General features: G+C 44.8%; 1 protein-coding gene across 4 annotated transcripts in view; it reads left to right on the plus strand.

The window, feature by feature from the left end:
- Positions 1-24,174, plus strand: part of LOC119165924 (ATP-binding cassette sub-family C member 2) — a 1,429,043-nt gene that overhangs the window by 434,656 nt on the left and 970,213 nt on the right. For all 4 annotated transcript variants that reach the window (XM_075882663.1, XM_075882666.1, XM_075882665.1 and 1 more), the window contains one exon: positions 19,443-19,700. In XM_075882663.1, coding sequence (XP_075738778.1) covers positions 19,443-19,700 — 258 coding nt within the window. The remainder of the gene's footprint in view (positions 1-19,442; positions 19,701-24,174) is intronic.

The following is a 24,174-nucleotide window of genomic DNA, read 5'->3' on the forward strand; positions in this document are numbered from 1 at the left end:
AACGTATGTGGTTATTGCAACAGATGCATCGCAAACTGAGGCAAAATCCGGCATGGCAATATTCTGCCCTCTGCTTTATTGGTCTTTTTCGTTATGACTGGCGGATTTTATCCCAGTTTTTATAGCTGAATTTGCGGTCATATTATTAGCTCTCCACAAGTTACCGAGTTCAGATAGAGTAGCAGCAATCATCACTTGCTCATTATCTGGGTGTTCTTCTCTGTCTGCGTCTGGTGAAGCGCCTCTTCTAAAGCTTTTCAGAATACTAGTTCCCGCGCAACTAGAATGTCTCCACTTAATTTGGGCACCAGGACACAAGGATTTGCTTTCAAACTAAAGAGCCAATTCTTTAGCAAAGGCTGCGCTTTCGATGCCAATCATTCCGGTTTCCCTACCGACAACATACATTACAATTGCAGGAATCCGCACCTTGACTTTCAAGATATGCTTATCAGACCCGGTCGTCACAGCTTCTCCAGAATATAGGCACCTATTATTTTCCTGGAAAAATGAGTTATCGCGGTCGAGAATAATGGAAGTGGCCGTAACCAAACTTTGCTGCCGGGTAACCTCCCTCAACATTTACTTGCATAGAGCATGTCAAGCATTGTTTCCTCTGTGTATCTTCTGTAAGTAGGAGGACACAATCAGTCTATACTTTGTATTTTGTCGCCGCTATACGGCATTGAGAAGAAAATTCATAGCACCACCTCCTGGAAACTTGGGTCTGGAAATATCCGAATCCATTGTTCTATCATACGGCGCCTCTACTCTAAGCTACCGTCAAAGGGATGTTTACTACGCAATAGAGGAATTTGTCAGTAAGACAAAAAGAATATAGAGCTAAATTCTTCAGTCTCTTAAACTTTTAAATATTATTATTCAGTAATTATTTGTTGTGAAACCTGTCCCTAGGTGATACGAGTAGTATTGCGAAGAAAAAAAAAACGGCTGCATATACACGGAGTGAATGATGTACAGTGGTGCTAAGTATGCATCCGTTCATTCGTTCTTGCTTCTGTGCGTCCATGCGTACGTTTGTGTGACCGTCCACGCGTTCATCCGCCCGTCCGTGCATGCGTCTGTTCGTGCATCCGCACGTCCATCTGTGCGTCCAACCCTGCGTTCGTCCAAGCATCCGCCCCTACGTCCATCCATGCGTCCATCCGTCCGTACAGCCTTCTATGCGCCCGTCCATGCATCTGTCTGTGTTCGTTCGTCCATCTAATCAACACAAGTACCACCATGTGGCATCTTTTCATCATATATCCCGCATATAAAAGCACCGCCATTCAGCGGACATTCCAAAGACTAACCGAGAGGTGGCACACGCACACTTTCTTACGGCTTGCGCTTCGTGTCTACTTCCCACATTTAACCACCTCGAGTTGATGGTGTATACCAGATCACTGTATTCATGGCACTGCCGCTCAATGATCGCTAAACCTTTCTAAAGCCAAGGAGGTTACGCCCAGCGAATATAACGTAGCAATCATGTTTTGCCAGATAGAGCTCGATGCACATGCCAATGGCTGCTAATTGGGAATGAGAGACAGGAGAATTCGGCTTTTTGATAACGCGCACGCTGCGAATTTTTTATTGTTCGACAACGCACAGGAGAAATCTCCCACCGGCACCACCTTGCAGGTGAAAAGTAAACACTTGTTACAGACTACGACTACGACTACGAGGGACGAGCGGGTGCCGCTTTAAGGAGCTCCGCTCCTAAGAACAAATTCACCTAACACTCGGCCAATCCGTTGCATTGGGTACCAGCCTTATGAGATGAGGAGAAGAAAAAAAGAGCCAAGCCACGTCTCTAAGTCTTCATACCGCCACCTATATGTACAGCTTACCGCTGATGATGGGTATCTTGGAAGGGAAATATCGTGTTTTAAATATTAACAGCAAGATGGCGCAACGAGCGCGCAGTGGCTTGGGAGCATACATGATCACTTCTGCAAGAGTGGCGATATAGTGGCTAGAATACACTTACTTGTGAGTTTATTTTAGGCACTATAGTGAAGACATTTCAATAAGTGCTCTAAAAACTTAGGCAAAATCAGCGGGAAATGAGGCACTCTCTTGCCAGCTTCCACCAAATTTAGCATAATTTTTTGTGCACCACCATATCGTAACCTACCGTGCAACCTCCATGCTACTCATAATCTGCAAGCTTTTTATTGTCTTGCAGTGTATTTTAAAAGGCCATTTTTCATGTTAAACCCTAATAAGGCAAAAGCCTTCGATACAACCGGCATGGAATGTAGGTGGCGTCTAACGTCCGCGTCAACACGAAGTATTTGAAAAGAGCCAAATGTAACCACCAGTGGCGTCATCAAGCGTTGGTGTCCACACATTACCAAATCCTCCAGTTACATGCATCAAGCTCGAAACTTGACCGTCGGTGTTGTCCAGCGTCAGAGTCAACACATTACTTGCGTCAAGCTCGTAACGTCATTGTCGGCAGCGTCATCCAGCGTCACTATCAAAACTAATCATTAGGTGCATAAAGCGTGAAATGTAACCATCGGTGGCGTACAGCATCGGCGTCAACACGTAACATGCAAATCTTGAAACGTCAACGTCTGTAGCGTCGTGCAGCGTCAGCGTCAATACAGTACATGTATAAAGCTCGAAACATAACTGTCGGCGGTGTCCAGCGTCGCCGTCAACACGTTACAAGCATCAAGCGTGAAACGTAATTGGCGGTGGCGTCGTCCAGAGTCGGCGTCAACACGAACACTTAGGTGCATCAAGCCCGAAATGTAACCATCGGTGGCGTCCAGCATTGTCCGTCTGTGCGGGCGTCTCTCTGTCTATCTGTCCGTTCGTCTGCTCGTTCGTCTGCTCGTCTGTCTGTCCACCCATCCGTCTGTCAGTGGGTCCATCCAGACATGAGTCCACCCGTTGGTGCGTCTATCTGTCTGTCCATCCGTTCATCCATGCGTCTATCTGTCCATCTGTTGGTTGGTGTGTCCGTCCCTGCATCTGTCTCTCTGCCCATCCCTCAGTGAGTCTGGCCGTTCTACTATCCATCAATCCAAGCGTCCATCCGTCTACTTCGTCCTTCTCGTCGTGATTGTCCACAAGGGTATGCTGTGATTTTTTTTGTGTTACCTGTGACTTTGGTGTATCTAATGCTTCGTGTTGACGCCGAAGTTGGAGGACACCTATGTTTACATTTCACGTTTGAGGCATCTACTGCTTCGTGTTTACACGAAAACAGAAGGACACCGATGTTTCCGTTTCACGCTTTACGCATCTACCGCTTCGTGTTGACGCCGATGCTGGACGCCACCGTCTGGCACATTTCATGCTTGATGCATTTATTATTTTGTGTTGACGCCGACTATGAACGCCACGAATGGAGATATTTCACGCTTTATGCACCTAATGCTTCGTGCTGACGCCGAGGCTGCATGACACCGTTTACATTTCGCGTTTGATGCATTTACTGCTTCGTGTTGACGCCGACGCTGAACGCCGCTGACGTCCAGCGTCGGTGGCGTTCATTTCTAGCTTGATGCATCTACACTTTTGTGTTGACTTCGGTGCTACCGGCCACTGACGGACACATTTTACACTTGATGCATCTACTGCTTCGTGTTGACGCCGACGCAGGACCTAATCACGAGAATGAAATGAAGCCAGGTGCACATAGAGTGTGGGCCACAATATGGCACGATAGCGCAACATTGTCGTCTGGAAAAATGTGTCTTGGCGGGTGAAGGAGCGTTGGAGGCACGTAGTGGGTGAAAGGCTGGCACCACCCTAAAACAGGCGCTCGTGTTGTCTTCCTAGCAGTGGCGCGCAGTGGCGGGTGCCTTCATCTCCCACGCGTACGTTGCCTCGCGGAGAAGAGTGGGTGGTTGTCAATCCCCTGAACGCACATTCGCGCGTCTTTATCTGGCGATTGGGAGCATACTATGTCTTGGCTGTCCTTAAGCTTGCACCGGAACAATTCTGTTGTACTTACCAGGCGTGCAAAGGTCACTGCAGTCTTTTCACAGTCTGTGTTTGCGAAAAGAGCACGCTTTCCAGACCGCGAAGTAACAACTGCGACGCCTAGTCGCGTTCATATGTACTTGCGAGTGCGTTTTGTGCGTGAGAAACGATGAGCACTTTTAGATTTGCTTAAATTTTGCGCCTCACCTTCCAATTTTTTTTGCTATCGCTTTCATTGTTTTACTTTTGCTGCAAAGCTGTGACTTTTTTAAACCATTATGATACTCTAATTTTGCTGCCCTCCATACTGAAACGAGTGTCCTCAGGCATTTTCAGTCTAACAAATATAAAGTATTATACATTTTGTGGTGTCATCCTCTGTTATAGGTGTTGCACTCGAACACCACCGCAGGCTTGAGCAATCACAACTCCAAGCTGAAGGGTCGTGACCTGATTCTTACGTCTCGCCGCGATGTGTATATCGCTCAAACTGCTGGAAATGGCAGGGAAGTGACTATGGTTTATGACCAGCCGCCATCCGTCCTTTCCAGAGGAGAAGCGAAGCGAGAATTCTCTAAAAGAAAGTGGCGTCGACAATTGGCACGGACGCTTGGATTCCTCTAGTTTCTACACGCTGCCTTTGACCTAAAAAGCGTTTTCAGGTGATCCGCTGCTCCACAAGATATGGTTAGCGCACTCGTAGGTAGTTTACACCATCTTGCTTTAGCCATCTATCCACGACTGTTTTTCTTGCTGAAGCAAAATTAAAACTAAAGCAACATAGCTGCATAAATATTTAACTCTCTCACAATACTTGTTCTTTTCCTTGGGTAAGTGCAGTGGCGGTATGAAAACATAAAGGTAGGTATGTTGCATCAAGGTTGGAGTACCAAGATATAATGTTATCTTTGTAATCTTCAGCATGGGTTAGAAGAATTTCATTAGGCTTTGTCAAGCTACTTTTTTTCTCGGTCTTCTCAAATCGTTCTTTTCTCATTTTGTCTTTACGTCACAAAAAATCAGATGATGTCTTAGTAACGTATGTTGCTATTGCATGAGCGAATATCTGCTTAGGTGACGTTACAGTACTATTCTTAGCTTTATTTTTCCTTAAACTGTCACAAACGCGCGTCTTTATTTGGTGTATTTATCATCATCCTAATCTGCCTTACTACGTCCACTGTAGGACAAAGGCCTCTACCATGTTCCACCAGTTAACTCGGTCCTGTGTTCCTGCTGTCAATTTATAACCGTAAACTTATTAATCTCATCTGCCCTTCTGTCATCTAACCTTCTGTCTTCCCCTAACCCTCTTGCCTTTTCTGGGAATCCACTTAGTTACCATTAATGACCAGCCATTGTCCTATCTACGCGCTACATGCCCGGCTCATGTTCAATCCCTCTTCTTGATTTCAACTAGTGTATCCTTAACCCCCGTTTGTTGCCTAATCCACTCTTCTGTTCTTGTCTTTTAAGGTTACACCTACCAATTTTCATTCCATTGCTCGCTGCGTCGTCCTCGATTTAAACTGCACCCACTTTGTAAGTGATATAACCGAGGCACTGTGTGAACAACAGGAATCAGCAGCTTTTATTCAGTGCTGACCAACCAATATATATAAAACTGGTGTGACGTCACCAGCCGCAACAGATACTATGTACAAGCAGTAGACAGATAACGCAAACAGCATGGCAGCCTTATGGCTGTTTTAAGACTAACGTTTTACGTTACCACAGTAAGTCTCCATGTTCCTACTCCGTAGCTAAGTACCGGCAGAATACAGCTGTTATATACCTTCCTCTTGAGAAATAGCGGCAATCTTCCTATCCTAATTCGAGAGTGCTCGACAAATATGCTACACCCCATTCCTATTCTTCTAGTTTCTTCAATCTCGTGGTTCGGCTCCGCAGTTATTACCTGCCCTAAGTAGACATGGTCCTTTACAACTTCAAGTGGACTATTACGTATGTAAAAGCGCACTCTCTCCGGCGAGGTTGTTGTACATTACTTCCGTTTTCTGCAGAATAACTTTAAGGTCCACCTTTCTGCACTCCTTGTCTAACTCCATGATCATGAGTTGCGATTCGTCTCCTGAGCTACTTCGCAATGCAATGTCATTGACGAAGCGCAGGTTTCTTAGGTACTCTCCACAAACTCTTATCCCTAACTGTTCCTAATTTAGGCCTCTGAAAATCTCCTGTAAGCACGCGGTAAATAGCATTGGGGAGATTGTATCCCCTGCCTTACACTCCTCTTGATTGGTATTCTGTTGCTTTCTTTATGAAGCACCATGGTAGCAGTTGGTCCCCTGTATACTTTTTCCAGGATGTTTATATATGCTTCATCGACGTCCTCATTGCAACGTGGCTCCATCACTGCTGATATTTCTACTGAATCTAACGCTTTCTCGTAATCTATGAAGGCTATGTGTAGTGGTTGGTTGAGTAGCCTGTTCTTAATCTTGCGTGTTTCTTTGGTTGATTGAATTCTAATGTTTTCTTAACTCTGTTAGCGATTACTTTTGTAAGTAGCTTGTATACTACGAAGAGCAAGCTGATCGGCAGTAATTCTTCAAGCCCTCGTCATCTCCTTTCTTATGTATTAAGATGATGTTAGCGTTCTTCCAAGACTCTGGTACTCTTCCCGTCAGGAGACACCTCGTAAACAGGGTAGCTAATTTTTCTCACAGAATCTTTTCTTCATCTTTCAGCAGACCTGTTGTTATCTGATTCTCACCAGCAGCTTTGCCTCTTTGCATGCTCTCTAAGGCTTTTCTGGCTTCTATCATTACTGGTGGGGTGTCATCTGGGGGACTGCTGGTTTTTATAGTATTAAGGTCGTGGTTGTCCCGGCTACTGTACCGATCTCTGTAAACCTCCTTCGCTATTTCGACTGCCCTATCCATACTGGTAGTTCATGTGCCTTCTTTGTCTTTTTATTGCATACATTCAATTTTTTCCTATCCCAAGCTTCCTCTTCACTGCTTTCATTCTTCTTCAGTTTTTCAGAGCGTGTTCAATTCTCCCTATCTTATACCTTCTTACATCGGATACCGTAAGCTCATTATTCAACTTCGAAAGGCCTGGCAGCTCTATTTCGTCTGTTGCACTTGAGGCTTTCATACTTTGACGCTCCTTGCCCGTCGCTGTGGCCTAGTGGCGAAGGTACTAGGCTGCTGACATGCAGGTCGCGGGTTAGAATGCCTGCTGCGGCGGCTGCATTTCCGATGGAGGCGGAATTTTCGTAGGCCCCTGTGTTCAGATTTGGGTGCACGTTAAAGAACCCCAGGTACTCGAAATTTCCAGAGCCTTCCACTATGACGTCTCTCATAATCATATGATGGTTTGGAACGTTAAGCCCAACATATCAATCAAATCAATCAGCTTTGACGCTTCTCAATAAGATTCTTCGTTTCCTGGAAAGATTGTCAGTGTCCTGTCTAACCACCCTGCCTCCGACTTCCACTGCACACTACGTAATGATACTCGTCAGATTATCATTTATTGTATCTACACTATGGTTGGTTTCCACAATTAGATCCGAGTACATGTTCTGAAATGAGACTCTGAATTCCTGTACTTTCCCTCACAGTGCTAGCGCATCGATTGGCTTCTTACGTATCTGTTTTCGTCGTTGCTTGTTCAAGTCTAGGCGGATTCAAGGCCGTACTATTTTATGAACACTGCATTGTACCTTTCCAACCACTTCCACATCCTATACAATGCCTGGGTGTGCACTCATTATAAAGTTTATTTCTTCCCTAATTTCGCCATTAGGGCTCCACCACGTCCACCTATAGTTTCCTCGTTTTCGGTAGAAGGTATCCAAATCCGTAAATCATTGCGTTCTGCAAATTCTACTAGTACCTCTCCTCTGGCATTTCCAGTACCGATGCCATAATCTCTCACTGCCTGGTCTCCAGCCTGCTTTTTCCCTACCTTTGCATTAAAGTCTCCCATCAATATAGTATACTGTGTTTTTACCTTGCACATTGCCGATTCCACTTATTCATAGGAGCTTTTAACTGCAGCGTCATCATAGCTGGATGTACACGCGTAAGCTTCTGCCACCTTCATTGTGTATCTCTTGTTGCGTTTAATTACGATACCTAGCACCCTTTCATTATTGCTATAGTATATCGCTATGTTGCCAGCTATGTTCCTGTGAATTAGGAACACCACTCCCAGTTCTCTTCTGTCTGCCAAGCCCCGATAGCAAAGGACGTGCCCATCCTGTAGCACCGTATAGGGCTCATTTGTCCTCCTAACCTCGCTGAGCCCTATTAAATCCCATTTACCACCCTCTAGCTACTCGAGTATTACAGCTAGACTTGCCTCACTAGATAAGGTTGTAGCGTTAAACATTGCCAAGTTCAGGCTCCAATGGCGGTCTGTACGGATCCAGAGATTTTCAGCATTCTCTTCGTTGCAGATCTGACCGCCGCCGTGGTCAGTTGCTTCGCAGCTGCTGGGAACTGAGGACCGTGATTTAATTGACGTTTGTATGTGAGAGGTAGTGGCCAGATACTGCATGAGGGTAGCCAATCCTTCTCTGGTGAGAACAACCCCCCCCCCCCCCCCTGGTAGCTCGGGGCCGTGGTGTCGCTAAACACCAAACATCTGCTTCCGCAGACGCCCCTGCGGTTGGTGTACATACGCGAAAATTTGCTGTACATACGCAAAAAAATATATGCATCTACGTGGTCTTCGATACATTATTACTGGTGGTCTGCATTTTATCGGCTCTGCCCTTCAAGCGCAACAATGAGATTATGGCAGGCCGACTTCGAATGGCTATGCTGCTCTTGTAAAATACAATAAAAGAATATTATTAGTGTTAGATAATACTATTACTATAAATATAAATTAGTATTCAAAAATTATTATCACTTGGCTTAATACTTCATCTGCCAAATTTATAAATCTATCTTCCTTCGTTCTTCCGGTGAACAACCATTTATCACGCCCGTAAATAGTGTGGCTAATCAAGTCATTAGCCCTCACTACGCAAAGATCCGTGAGCATAAGCTACGTGCACGAGCCCGCATTTAGATGCGTATACTTGTCTTCTGTGGGGCTAGAACTTTGTGAAGCCTACACATTGCTGCAGATTTTTTAGTTGGTATATAACTCTGACACCGCTTCTTAAATGCCCGAACAATTTATCTAATGGGGCGGCATGATCTATATCGCCGAAAGCTTTTTGTTAATCCCAACCTACTCCAAGCGTTTGATGACCTTAACAATGTGCAAATCTACTTAGCAGCCTGTGTCTGAATTCTCTCACGATCACCCTCTTAACTACGGGTAAACCCAATGTGTGTGGGAGAGTAAGATGGTTCGACAATTACGACTCACTAATGACTTAAATACGTCTCGCTGTTGACATAAATAGGGCGAAATCACGCCCGTCACCGCGACCTTTTGTGCTCTCCGTTCAAGTCGGAATTCGTGCACATACGCACATCGCCTAAGCGCACCACCAAAATGTTCCTTTCCTTTTATAGCGGCCCCGTGCCCGAACGCGATATACTCAAGGAATGGCGGCTGTTCTTGCAAAAAAAAAATCACGGAGCATGCTCAATATTGGTCAAATTGCGCAAGGTGAGAGACCAGGTGGGCCGTATGGTCCAGCGAGTTTCCCAAAAGCGCGAGGGGTAACGATCTCAAGATACTTTGCGGTTTGCTCACGCATTTCTAACCAGTCGTGTGCTCTATTCGGCTTCATATCTACAACTGAACAAGTTTGACGGGAATGAACTAACGCTTCCAACCAACGCCTTCAAAGCCTGGGTATGGTCAACAACTTCAAAAAACTACGAGAGGCGCACTGACAACCCGATATACTAGGCTCTTCAATACCCCGTCCGGTCGTTGCCTCCTTGCCAGGCCACACGTCAACCACTCAATACGCACGGAAGAGCACGAACATATTCCGGAGCTTTGCAAATACTCAGTGCTTGTGTGCTCTCTTCCAGCAATCAGGACCCAAGACGACCGCAGTGGCCGACGCCTCATGTGGGCTCACCACTACGGTAACAAATTTCAAGGGTCCTACGTGGCCGCCTCTGGCCCTAACCACGGGGGTCAGTACACGGCCGCGGTCATTTAACAAAACACCGCATTAGATGTAATCAACTGAGCAAAAACACTAAGCACACGGAAGAGACCACCATCAGGTTAGCCGATACGAATCTAGACTCGAAAGTTAATATTTTTTCCTATGTTAACAACTGCTTTATACTTTGGGGCAACACAGCACAAACAAACAGTAATAGGCTCAGTAGACTTCAGATAGATTGCTAAAAAATATCGCTTAGAAAGAATTTTATCAATCAGTTCTATACACCAAACGAAAATACTATATAATCAGTTTTCACAACCTTTACAGTTTCAGCGTTTGTAGAAATATAAAAAAGAGCTGAAGCAAAAAAAAAACTGTACTATCTGAGCTAGCCAACCTACAACCTTCGTATAAAAAAATATGAGACCCGTATGCATGACCTCTGGTTATTACCATATTCTCGTACGAAATATGTTGTCCAAATGATACGCAACACCATTCCCAGAGTGTTGGAAACTTTAAGCAGCATTGATGTAAATATAAAAACATGACCACAGATATGTTACATCAATATTCATATTAACTGTGTCACGATGTCGTTTACCCTTTTGTATTTTTCACCTCCCATGTATTTTGTAACAGATGTATACACAGTGTCAGTATTAAACTTCAGAAGTTTTTTTTTTCTTTTTCTCATCACGGGAACTGTTCTATTCTGTTCACATTTAGATTATGTAAATAATTGACAACACTAAAATTCTTTATAGTATGCATTTATTATTTTATTTGTATGCCCAAGCTTCTGAAACATTTATTTTACGCAGCGGAAGCTAGATAAGCTGTTTCAGTGCAACTTTTACTCTTGCTATCTTTTATTTAGTATTAAACATTAAAACAAAAATTCTATTCATTATCACTGACTGAAAGGGTGCATTCAGCAATACCGAAAAGGGCTACATTCTGCACATAGCATACGAAGTTTTCGTACCTTGGTGCCCGGCCATCCGTGCGTCTGTCTGTGCGACCATTTATCCGTCTGTCCGTCTTTGCGTCCTTCCGCGCATCCGTGCCTTCGTCTCTGCATTCGTCCATGCGTCCGTTCAATCATGCGTCCATCCATCCATCCATGCATGCGCCTGTTTATTCATTTGTACATCTAATGGACACTCTAAGTACCGCCGTCTCACTTATTCTCCTGGTACGTTCATCATAGACAAGTACCGTCATCTAGTGGACATTCCAAGGAATAAACGACCACTGGTGCGGCTGAATTAGAGGAATGGCATGTGCGCTATATCTTAAAGCCTGCATTTTGTGTTTAGTTCTCACCTTTTACCGCCACTAGGCCACTAGTTTGTAGCGCTGCGGCCCTAATCTCACTAAACCATGCTCAATTCAAGGAGGTTACGCGCTGCGAATTTAACGTGGCATCCTTTTCTGGTCAGATAGTGCTTAAAGTGCGTCCTTCGGTTATACCAGTTTTTTTCTAGTAAGCATCGAATTCAAGGCAAATGTTATTGCAGATTAAGTCACCGATACTTTTTTCTCTAAGTTATTTTATCAGAAACAACTATATTTCTGCTTATGAGCAACGTGCGCGGGTTTGCGTGCTTGCGTGCCGCTGTGATCTGGACGTAGAGGTAGCAACTACTATTACGAGGCCGATAACTACTACTACTACTACTATTACTACTACTACTAGTAGCAGTAGTAGTAGTAGTACATCAGTGCTGGACGCACAATTCACGGCTTAGAGAGCTTCGCCCCCCAAAACTCCCAACCTCACCTCTACACCCAAATGTTGCCGGGAAGAATGGGAGGCAGCCCTGCTCGGCCGCTAGGAGCTGACATCCCAACAGGCCTGGGTTGAGCATGCTCGGGCCATGGACGACGCCAATAGGCTCCCATTTGGGGCACCCTTATAGTGTCCGTACAAAGCGGCGCCTTCAAGACGCGTTGACACTAGAGCGGCAAGACACTGACATGAGCTAGCCGAAGACACGAGGCAGCTGTCAGACCCCCCCCCCCCCTGGTCACAGTAGGCAGCCAAAGATGCCGACGCCTCAAAAGACACCATGTCTTTGTAGTGTTCTCTGAGGAGAGGTTGAAAACACCAGCAAAACGCGTCCGCCGACCTTTCGTCAGCACGTCTTCGGGGGATCGGCAACTGAGCAAAAATTTGTCCCTTGTCTTTGCTTCAAACGACCACGAAGGGAGTAATCTTGGGGGATAATAACAATGCCCTCTTCGAGGCTTCTTGGTCATCGTAATAGGCACCTTTGAGCACCAAAGGCAGTCGTTTTTTTCGCTTCCTTATTGTGTCTACCACCCTCTTTCCTCCTCACATTTGAATATGGCGAGTGGTGCGCCTAGTAGCCGGAGCGGGACAATAATGGCAGAACAGAAGGCATGGCTCGAAGTGAGGTGCAGGTGTTCAACTTCATTCGGTGTCTTCGAGTCTTCTAAAGACAACCGGCGGACTGTTTGTGTCTTTGGAGTGTGCATAGGCTGACGACAAGACAATTAACACCGAAATACAGCCCGCAGAATGAAATTGATGTCCTGTCTCTCAAGGTTAAAAGTGCCTTAAGGACTACTCCCTACTCTTCCAGAACATAGATTCTAGAATTAAATATTTTTGATGCTCTTCCTCCGCCAAGAGACGCCGCTCTCATCGGAGCGAGTGAACGCGCTTCGTGTCGGCTCCGGTTTCAACGAATGCTTTGCAGTGGAAGTCACCTGGAAGCCCACAAAACTTTGGTACCCGCGTATTCAGCTTATCACCAGCAATCACACGGCAACCACGTTTGATGCGGGGACTAGAATATTGACACCTTTACCGACGAATTCTTGTGAACCATGCTGGCGGGAGAGGTACGCCTTACGCGTGCCAAACCACCGGCAGCGTACCTGCCAGAGACGCTGATGCCTATGCCGGCCTAGCTCTGCGCACATCAAGAAACGCCAGTCGGTGCGTTTGAGGCATCCGACTTTCTGAAAATTAATGGTGTTCTCTGCTGAAGAACAACCCACTTCCCATGAAGAATTCGAAGAAAGCACAGGATCTAGCACAGTAGGATATAAGAAGTCGACCCGCGGGCAATCACTGGAACTCGGAGCGGATTCTCAACAAGTGAATAACAGCAAGAAACAGCATAAGCAATGCCTGAGTCAAGTAACAAGACTATGCCGGATGCATCCACTGCCCAAAGGCGACTACGAGATCATCATCCAACCTAGAGGCTGCCTTCGCCTTGTCGATATTTGAGCCGCGCGACTGGCAACCAGCAAACACGCTGCTGAAATTCCGAGGGAAGCACAAGATGATGACATAATACGAACAAATTTTCAGCAAAATATCATTTAGTGAGCACACCCATTGAGGTGCATATTGATAGACACCAGAAAATTTCTCACATTGTGGTCGGCAACAAGACGTACTATGCCAGCGCATACGAAGCAGCACCAGACGGTACGTCAAAAGGAGTGATAAGTGACATCCCGTTGTAAGATACCGCTGGAGATATTACGGCTAAAGTGAATACGACAAAGAACCCCGCAGCCATCGCTGCAAAACGCCTCAGCAACACAACGACGGTGATCGTACTTTTCGCTGGTCTTCGCTTCCCAGCATACGTCTGAAACGGTGGAGATATGTTGAGATGCTCTCTTTACCGCAAGCAGATAGACAAATGCTATCAATGCGGTCTCCTGTGGCACCGCGCAGACGTATACCCAAACCCAAAAGAACTTGTGTGCCGTGGCTGTGGTTCAGCCAACCCCCCCACACGATCACAAATGCAAGCCCACTTGTCAACTATGTGGCAGCGACTACCAGACGGCCGAGAAGGCGTGCAGGGCACGTTACAGGACGCCATACCTGGTGAAACGCCGGTGATGGGAGCGACAACAACAATACGAAAAGTACCACACGAAGCCAACGCCTTTTGACAATAGCCTCAAGCAGCGAGACACTACTCCTACCAGGAAGCCCGAAAAAAAAGCATGGTCGAGATCTCGGTCGTGGTCTCGGTCACGGTCTCGCTTTCTGCCCCGCTCCCAGTCGCAGTCAACGTCTCGGAGCCATATGCATTGACCTGGAGAAACCTTCAACGTGGACTGAGCAGACGTAGACAAGGGGGCGCGCTCGGGGTTTGAGAACGCCGCTTCTCAAGGCAAACTTGATAAATTAGAGGCTGAAATGGTACAGCTAAAACTGACCTTAGCTCAACGCAACCAGAAGATCACAGCTTTAGGAGAGGAAAACAGGACCCGAAAGAAAGAAATACACCATTATCAACAAACAAAACATGCTCCACCAGTAGTATCGCTGCTCATAGCTGTTACACACTCTGAAAAAATGGAGGAAGGTACAACACCAACACCTCCCGAACGGTGAGCCGAATCCCTGGCCAATAAAGACAAACCCACACGCGTGACGCCCGAGAGTAGAGTCCTGAAGGAAATTCAGCAATCAGTCAAAGAAATAAATGAGTTCATTAGCAACTCATCCCTACTTATCTCGGCCCTTACTGACCGCATAAAGAATATAGCTAAAATGACCCAGCAACAAAACGAACACCTACAGCAGCGACTCATTGTTGTGGAGGCTATAGTCACCCCTGTGCCAGCTAGCGGACTGGACCCCATGGTGACTGTAAAGCAACTTTTCTCGTCGTCGGCATTGAGTGTGATACAGCCGGCGACATTCCTACCCCTGTTGTTTATCATAGCTAGAAATCACGCCTACATGATTTGGCAACGGAATTGTAGAAGCTATGCAAATAAGTAAGGAAGCAAGTCTGCAACAATACCTTGAAGGTAAAGTTAAGCCCGATATCATTTTATTGCAGGAGACACAATGTCTCACTAAATTGACAGGCTATCGCTCGATTGGACATGCCAACGGGGAGACGACTTTCTTTACCACCTTAGTAAGACGAAACCTTACATTCACGCAACACGACACGGAATATACCATTAAAAACAATTTATTGATAAAAAACTCGTTCCGCAACAACACACGAAAGTCTTTTTATACTTAACACATACAGCAACCCTAATCAAAAGAAGCAAACATTTCTCACACTCTTTAAACACGCCCTCAACGTCGTAGGCCGAATTCCCATCTTAACAGTGGGGGACTTTAACGCAACACACTGCCTGGGGATATTCTTATGTGTTTCCTAAAGGTAGGGTTCTCTGGTTTGACTCGCAGCATGAGTAATTAACTCTCATCACCAACCCTAGCACACCAACACGTGTGGGCACTAACTCCAGTAAAGACACAACGCCTGATCTAATGTTCACGAGACACAGATCTGCAGTCACCTGGAAAAATACCCCACAGCACCTGGGCAGCGACCACTGCATCATAAAGGTACATGTTTAAGGTGGCCCACGTAAACCCTTGAGAAAACAGCTCCTCCATATGTGTAAGGCAAAGCAATCTCTCCAAAAAAGGTGGAAGACACAGAAACACTACAGAAACCTCAGGAAACGCATAGCACTCCTCGACACTGAGATAGATATATGTGTCACACGACTAAGTCGGCAACATGGAGACTAAACCTGCAATGCGATGAATAGACAGCTAAGTATTAGTAACCATGGCATTTTCTACGGTTCCTCCTCGACCCGGAAGGCAACACAACCACCCAATGACAAACCATCAACAACCTAATGCATGCATTCAAGAGGCCGACGAAGAGTTTCTTAGGGAGGTAGAGCTCAGATACATCTCTTATGCTTCTTTTCAACAGCATCCAGATTATACGAGCCATGACAACACCACTCTAGAAGAAGAATTCACCGAAGCAGATATCCGTGTCGCCCTACAAAAACTTGACACCAAATCTGCAGCAGGTCCGGACAACATCACGAACAAGATAATACGTAATTTGGACGATGAATTGATGACGCTAATCAAAGACTACTATAACTTCTGGAACACCGGAGTCTTGCCCCCAAAGTAGAAAAAGGCACAGGTGATTCCGATTCTGAAACTAGGCAAACCTCTTAATACTGACAATCTCAGGCCCATCTCCTTAACATCTTCAAAAGGCAAAATGATGGAACACGCTTTCCTGGCTACACTGACAAAAAACCTCGAAGACAATGATTTTTCCCGCACACCATAATTGGTTTCCGCAGGCATCTTTCAACGCCGGATGTCTTATTCCAGCCTAAGCATCACAGATTAAACAGTACAAGACGCTCCACTAAGGGCATACTTGGTCTAGATCTCAAGAAGGCGTTTGAATCTGTCACGTAGCACCATTATAAATCGGGTCAATACCCTAAACTTAGGGCTTCGAAGGTACAACTACATAAGAGCATTTCTTACGGGCAGAACAGCCACGATCACTGTTGGAGCACTGAGGTTGTCTGAAATAACCATGGGAAGCACGGGCATCCCACAGGGTTCCGTGGTCTCTAACTTGTTGTTTACCTTCGCCCTCATTGGTCTTCCTTCAAAACTACAAACCATCCAAAGAATTTATCACGCCATTTATGCCGGCGACGTAACCCTCTGGGTATGCGATGGCAGTGACGGTTCAATTCAACAGTTATTACAGGAGGGGATTGACACAGTTGAACGGCATTTACCAAGGAACTGTACTATCCTGCTCGGCGAAGAATTCTGAGCTACTGCCATATCACCCTAGACTTACAGGTCGGCCACCCAAACAACATCCCCAAGCACAGGCACACGCTGATATAAAATTCACTACAAGCGACGGTCACGCCATACCAATCGTGCATAAAACCCGTTTGCTAGGTTGGATAATAGAAAGTAAGGGTACCAATAGAGAGACTATTCGAAACATTGAAGCCAGAGTGTCTGACATGATGTGCCTTATTAGGCGCATTATCAATAAACACAAAGGCATGACAGAAGCTAGCATCATCCGTTTGATCCAATCATTTGTTCTAAGTCACATCACCTATACGGCGGTAAACCACCGATGGTTCACAGCTAAAAATTCTAAGTTCACCAGCCTAACTAGGAGAATTTACAAACAAGCGCTAGGTTTGCCTCAAACCACCAGCACCGAGCTTGTCCTTCAACGTGGTTTACACAATACCCTTGAGGAACTTAGTGAGGCGCAACGAATCTCCCGATTCGAGCGATTAGCCAGCTTCGAGCGACTACGACAGCCGCGAGATTCTGTTTAATCTCGCTATTTCTTACCACACTCAACACGGAGATAAACATGACATAACACGCAATATCCATGTCATGCTCACAGTACCACCCATACCAAGAAACATGTACCCTGAACACAACAAGTGCAGATGTGTCAGTAGAGCCAGAGGCACGTCAAATATGCTTGGGCGCAACCATGAGGCAGTATTTTTGGCGCACACGCTACCTGGAACGTCACCACCTCGTGGCTGCTCTCGTAGAGCACACAAAACAATGCAAAAGCAGCGCGTCAATCAGCACACGGAACGTGTAAACGGAAGAAGAAATGGCTATCGTGATGGCCATAGCCCACAATAATGCCTCATATGTAATCAGCGACTCGTAGAAAGCCGTATGAAACTACGCCAGTGGTAGAATCTTCCTCGAAACATTGCGGAGTTTTAGTGCAGGCAAAATTCACGAAGTGGAAAAATGCGTGCACATCCTGAGGTTCCCTGCCCACACACCACTAGGAAACCTGGAGGACAGTCCGAATGAAGTGGCGCACAACGTAGCTCAAGGTCTTACGTTCCAAGTCACGTCAGACGAAGCTGCCACCCAAACGGACTTTTCTGCGCCGGTGTGGGAATGGGACGATCGGCTCACTAAATTTAATGACATAACTCAACACTACCGACTGTAAAGGTGGGTGTACCCTCTGCCTCACCCCAATCTAAATCGGGCCCAGTCCGTTCACGTTGTGATCCATGTTGTTCTTAGCATTGTTGGCCAATCTTAAACAACCAGTTGTATGAAACAAAAGCAGCTCTTTAATGTACGTTTGTGCATGTACTTGTGCATTTCTTTGTCGCCACTTTGTATTGATATACTTACTAAGAAATTTACAACACAGTCACCTTCCATCCGCATGCTTCGCATAACATCGATTGCAAAGGTACTTGGAATTTGCCAAAATGTTTTTCAAGGGGAGCAGTTTCAGTCAAGCAGCCTGATCGGGAAGCACGTTAAGCTGATCTTGTAATACTTGCAAAAACTTAACGCCAAGACAAACATCTTCTTTTCTACACCCTCGAAAAACAAAAGAATGAAAGAAATTGGGATATCCTGTCCGAAATATCTCTCAGACCACCTTTCAGCACTAAAAGTACCCCTGAAATTTTTCTCTCTTGAGGAAGTGTGAGTGAGGCAAGGTGAGACTGATAACGTGTAGGGTGGTTCCAATTTCAGCCCATTCATGTTCTTGCTTTTTCTTCGGCTGAATTTTTAACACATTCAAACTACCGTTAGTATTAGTTTCATGACGCCATGACGTATTTACCCAGCCCTTCACTCATCAAAATGCGTGAAGGGCTGGGTAAATACGTCTAGGCGCCCTACTTATGAGTGCTTTCAGCCGAAAATATAACAAATTCACAGAATTTATATGATATAGCTTGACCATTAAAACTCTAATTGCCCACTTTAAGCTAAATAGAAGAGTAGTGGCATGCTGTTATGAAATAGCAAGGTTCAACTTATTTCTTATGTGCGTTTTACCACAGGGCTCTCAAGCATGGATAAGTAATAGGGTCTTTAACTTCTATTTACCAGCTAAGTGAAGTTTTTGCGAATATTTTAATCATTTGAAAACACCTGGGTCACAATTGTTTATGAACAAAAGGTGCCGTCACTTCTTTCCTCTATAACTTCGATAACCTTAAAGACAATTTATGATTTACGACCTTGTTTTCATCTTATATAAGGAAAGTGTTTTCGATATAATGAGTGCAACAAATTGATAAAAGAGTGATATTGTTGTCATTTATATGTACGTTAAAGTCTTGTCACCACCTATTTACCACATTGAAAGTACGTAGTGAATGATTCTAGCGTGTTTTCCATATTTGTTTCTTTCAATGTGTTACTGTCTTTTGTGTTGACTTCTATTCAATCCTATCTTTATCACAGGAAATAGAAAAAAGTACACGTTAGAAAATGGGAACTACACATTGGTCACGTCTAATGTAGTTTTGTTGCGCCTACATGGTTTCCTTAGAGACAATAATAAGTAGTGTTATAGTTGCTACGTCAGCTAGCCTTGTCAATATCACAAACCACCTAGTTCACCATCCTCCTAAATTTTAAGATGGGTAACCACAAAGCCGAATGCCGACGCTCCGTAGATGTAGAAGTGTCAGACACAATATAAAGTTCAACCCAACATACACTGCAACGAAGTTTGTAAACGTTCAATGCAAGCTGTTTATAAGCATTTCAAAAAAGCGTCTTCAATCATCGCAGGTACTGAACTACTCGCCTACAGCACGTGCTTCAACATCTCCTGGATATATTACCTCAGTGATGGGCGTCGACTGCACCCTTATTTCCTTCAACGCTCAGCAGATGCTTGCGCCACTGCCCGGACTTATGAGCATGCCTATTATCATATACATGCTCACAGCCCGTATAGGCGTTGGCCCTGGACTTTGCTGTGGAGCCGTACTCATTGCGGCGCTTGCGGGCTTCTGGGTCTTTGTCGCTGCCTACTACAAATTCCAAGTAAGCTCAACATCGTTGGCATAAATGCTTAGTGAATGCTACAATTCTGCTTACTTGTCTAAGAATAATGGCATGCCACTTAGCCATCATCATCATTAGCCCAACGTACTCAATGCAGGGCGAAAGATCCTCTCATGTTTCATCAAACAATCCGTCTGTGTGCTTGCTCCGCCCAAGTGATTCAGCGAATTCGCTAACCTCATCTGCCCACAAAACGTTTTACATGACCGCAACGCGCTGAATACCCATGCCGACATTGTCGTGGGTTTATATTACCCTTGCCTCAAATACACCTTTGTCCATGGACCCATTCTGCTCTCTTTGTGTGTCTTGACATAACGCTCATTGCTTCTGCGTTTCTCCTTCAATGACTAAGCTGTCTCTAACACACGTTTGTCTCCTGACCCATTCTGCTCTCTTCGTGTCTCTTAACGCTATACTACCGGCACCCTTTCTATGAATAAGTTTTTCTTGACACACGTTTGTCCCGGCACCTATCGTGTTGTTTTCGTGTCCTGTAAAGTTGCACAACCAATTTCCATTCATTGACTAAGCTTTTCTTGATCAACATTTGTTCCTTGACCCACTCTGTTCTCTTCGTGGCTTTTAACGTGCCTATTTCGCGCCTTATCCCATTCCATGACTAAGCTGTCCTTAACGCACGTCTGTCTCCTGACCCAATCTGCTCTCTCTATGTCCCTTAGGATACACCTACCGTTTACGATTCCACGACTAAGCTGTCTATAACACACGCAGGCTCTATACCCTTTGCACCCTCTTCGTGTCCAGTAACTTTACATTTACCGTTTTCCCTTCCACGACAAAGAAGGCTGTTACGCATGATTGTCACTTGCCTCAATCTGCACTCTACCCTTTAACGTTACGCCTACCGTGTCCCTTTCCACGACTAAGATGTCCTTAACGCACGTTTGTCCCCGGCCCCTTTTTATCTCGTCGTAACCCTTGTACGTTAACCCTACCGTTTCCGATTTCTCGACTGAGCTGTCTGCAACACACGTTTGTTGTTTGTTCCTTGATCCAGTCTTCTCTCTTTATGTACCTTAACGTTACACCTACCGTTTTTGATTTCATGACTAAGCTGTCTTTACTGCACGTTTTTCCCTTGACAGTTTCCTTTTTCGTCACTCTCCTTAACGTTATACCGACTGCGCCCCACCACGGTTGTCTAGTGGCTAAACTACTCGGCTGCTGACCCGCAGGTCGCGGGATCGAAGCCCGGCGGCGGTGGCTGCATTTCCGATGGAGGTGGAAATGTTGTAGGCCCGTGTGCTCAGATTTGGGTGCACGTTAAAGAACACCAGGTGGTCTAAATTTCCGGAGCCCTCCTCTACGGCGTCTCTCATAATCATATGGTGGTTTTGGGACGTTGAACCCCACACATCAATCAATCAATCAACGTTACACCAACTGCTTCCAATTCCTCAACTAAGCTGTTTTTTAAAACTTGTTTGTCCCTCGACCCAATCTTCTCTCTTCGTGTGTCTCAAAATCACACATACCATTTCACACTTCAAGACTATGTTGTCCCTTACGCACGTTGGTCGCTTCACCCATTCCGTATTCTTCGTGTCCCTTAAAGTTACACCTACTGCTTCCAAATCCATAACGAAACTACTCTTAACACACCTTTGCTCTTTGACCAAGTCTGCTTCTTCGAGCCCCTTTACACGTACTGTCGCGTTTAGTATGAGCTACACCACGCGAGCGCGTTGCCAAGCGCACTGCAAGGTTGTACATTAGCGCCCATCGTGACATATTTTGAGTTATCGGGAGAGGGCTTGGCTGACCCTGCGATTGTACATCACCCCCACCAGCTTCCTTTCCTCTCGCGCCCTTCTTTGTTTGAAAAAACCTCTTGCGCTTTGTTTCGCATGCAAATTATGTCCTTACTGAAAAAATGTAGCACAGTGGAGTGCCTTCACCACCCACAAGACGAGTCGTGCGAATCTTATAAAAAACTGAGCGTTAGCTTATGTAAAAATGAATGCGAAAGTACCGTTTTACTTGCAATGGGTAGTTTCAGACTACGTCATGCTCCGCGAGAAAATAAAAAGCTGGTGACGTTTCAGGCTGTGCAGCATTTTCAGTAGTAATTTTTAGCAAATCTGTGCAGCCAATGCCCAAAGTGTTGTCGTTAATACCTTTTCAGTGATTACTAGCAACATTTATTTTTATGGGCACAGCAGCTGTTACTTTGCTTGTTTACAACTACGCTGATATAGCGTTTCAATAACACTAGTTATGAACATATGCCACTCTCCAGTAGGTTCGCCAAGAAAATGGGGGAGGCAAGAAGCGCTTTTCAATTATACGTCAACGTGAGTTCGTGTTCAGTGTTCTCGAGTAATAAACTTCCCTGGCTTTCCAAAATAACTGTGTGGTCATTAAAAGAGATCAAAACACTGCTACAATACAGAAGTTAACTCATTATTCAGTGAGAACAAATGCTGTGCTGCTTTTTTCTTTTTTTATTCTTAAGTAATAATCATTAAGTGTTGGTTGAAATGCCGAAATAAAGTCAATTTCTCGCAGTAGAGAAAATTAGGAACATACTTGTGTGAAATGGTATGTGTAACTGTCTGCCCTTATTAATCCTACGGGTCCTTTCCATTGGATTGAGGATTACCTTACTGACCAAAAACAGTGTGTTGTTCTCAACGGAACAACTTCATCACATAAAGCAGTCTTGTCAGGTGTTTCTCAGGGATCTGTACTCGGGCCTCTGCTTTTTTAGATATTTATCAGTGATATAGCGAAGGGATATCAAGCCGTCTCATATTGTATGCCGAGGACTGTTGCCATTACCGTGAAATTAATACTTTGAATGACAGTGTACAACTACAAGGTGACCTCAACGAGATACTACTATGGTGCATTACGTGTAATATGACGCTAAATTTTTCTAAATGTAACATTGTCCAGTTTTCTACAAAACGTCATACTTTAAATACGAAATACTGTCTTGATGGCGAAAGCCTCATGATTGTACCCAGCTACAATTAATTAGGGCTTTTATAAAAAAATGACTTTTCCTGGAATGACCATATTGATTGCGTAGCAGTGAAGGCTAGTTGTGTCCTCAACTTCCTAAGGCGAAACTTCAAGCAAGCGTCTCCTAAATTAAAAGAAATTCTTTGCATTTCAAATGTATCACTATAATAGAATATGGATGTTCTGCTTGAGATCCCGGTACAAAGACGTGTATTGACGAAATAGAGTGCATCCAAAAGCGTGCAGCACAATTTGTGTCATCGAACTATGATTTCAGAAAAAGCTCTACTGACATACGGGACAATCTTCGATGACCGTCTTTGCAGGACAGGTGGAAATACATGCGCCTGAAACTGCTCCACGACATATTTATAGGTGCAACTTGCTTAAGGAAAGAAACCTAAATACTTAATCCTACCTATAGATCTGCCCACGTAGACCAATCCCTTAAGGTTAGGGAATATAGGTTTCAGATCAACTTATATAAACATTTTTTTTCCGAGGACAGCCCTTGACTGGAATTGTCTCGCGAATGAAGTTGTACTGTCGTTGCCGACTTCCTTTGCTGAAGCCCTCGCAGAATGTTTGTTTAACTAGATTTTACATGACACATGTGAGATATTTTGAGCTTTAGCGCATCATTTACAGCTTCTGTCAAGTTGTGTTTTCTACTCTGTCTTTCGTATGAGGTTATGTATCTATAAAATTAATTTATGCTTAAAAGTTTAATATTATGTTTTGTTGCTTTTTCATGTTGTACAACCTGTATCAACCTCTTAGTAACGCGATGTTTAGTCTTTTTATAATGTTATATATGTTTAGACTGCTGAAGTTATGTTTATTCTTGCATAATGTTTTGTTGCGTTTAATGTTGTATATACTACGTCTATATTTTCCTGTTCGTTTCCCCCCTATAATATTGCCCGGTTGGGTGCTGTAGGTATCTGAATAAATAAATAAATAATACCACGAGAACTGTAAGAAGGCAGAAGTTGTATACAAAAATAAAACAAATTGAAGTTACACTGCGATGCTTAACATAAGAAGCAAAAACATGACTCGGAATTCCTAACCCGGCCAGTACCTTTGTCGATGGTGCTTGGCTTTAATTCATTGATATGTAGGGTTTAACGTCCAAAACCACGATATGATTTCGAAAGACGCCATAGTGGAGGACTCCGGAAATTTAGACCACCTGGGGTTCTTTAACGTGCACCCATACTGAGCACACGGGCCTACAATATTTCCGCCTCCATAGGAGTGCAGCCTTCACAGTTGGGATTTGATCCTGCGACCTTCGGATCAGCAGCCGAGCACCTTAGCGACTAGACCACGGTGGCGGGGCGATGGTGCTTGGATGCGGACCCAATGCTGAATGGCTGCTGATGAACCGAAAAACGTCGGCACTGATAGTATTATTATGCAAGAATTCAACTGACGGGAAAGGAAAGCAGATGATGCG

This window comes from Rhipicephalus microplus, unplaced genomic scaffold, assembly GCF_043290135.1.
Source record: "Rhipicephalus microplus isolate Deutch F79 unplaced genomic scaffold, USDA_Rmic scaffold_13, whole genome shotgun sequence".
NCBI classification, from domain to species: Eukaryota; Metazoa; Arthropoda; class Arachnida; order Ixodida; family Ixodidae; genus Rhipicephalus; species Rhipicephalus microplus.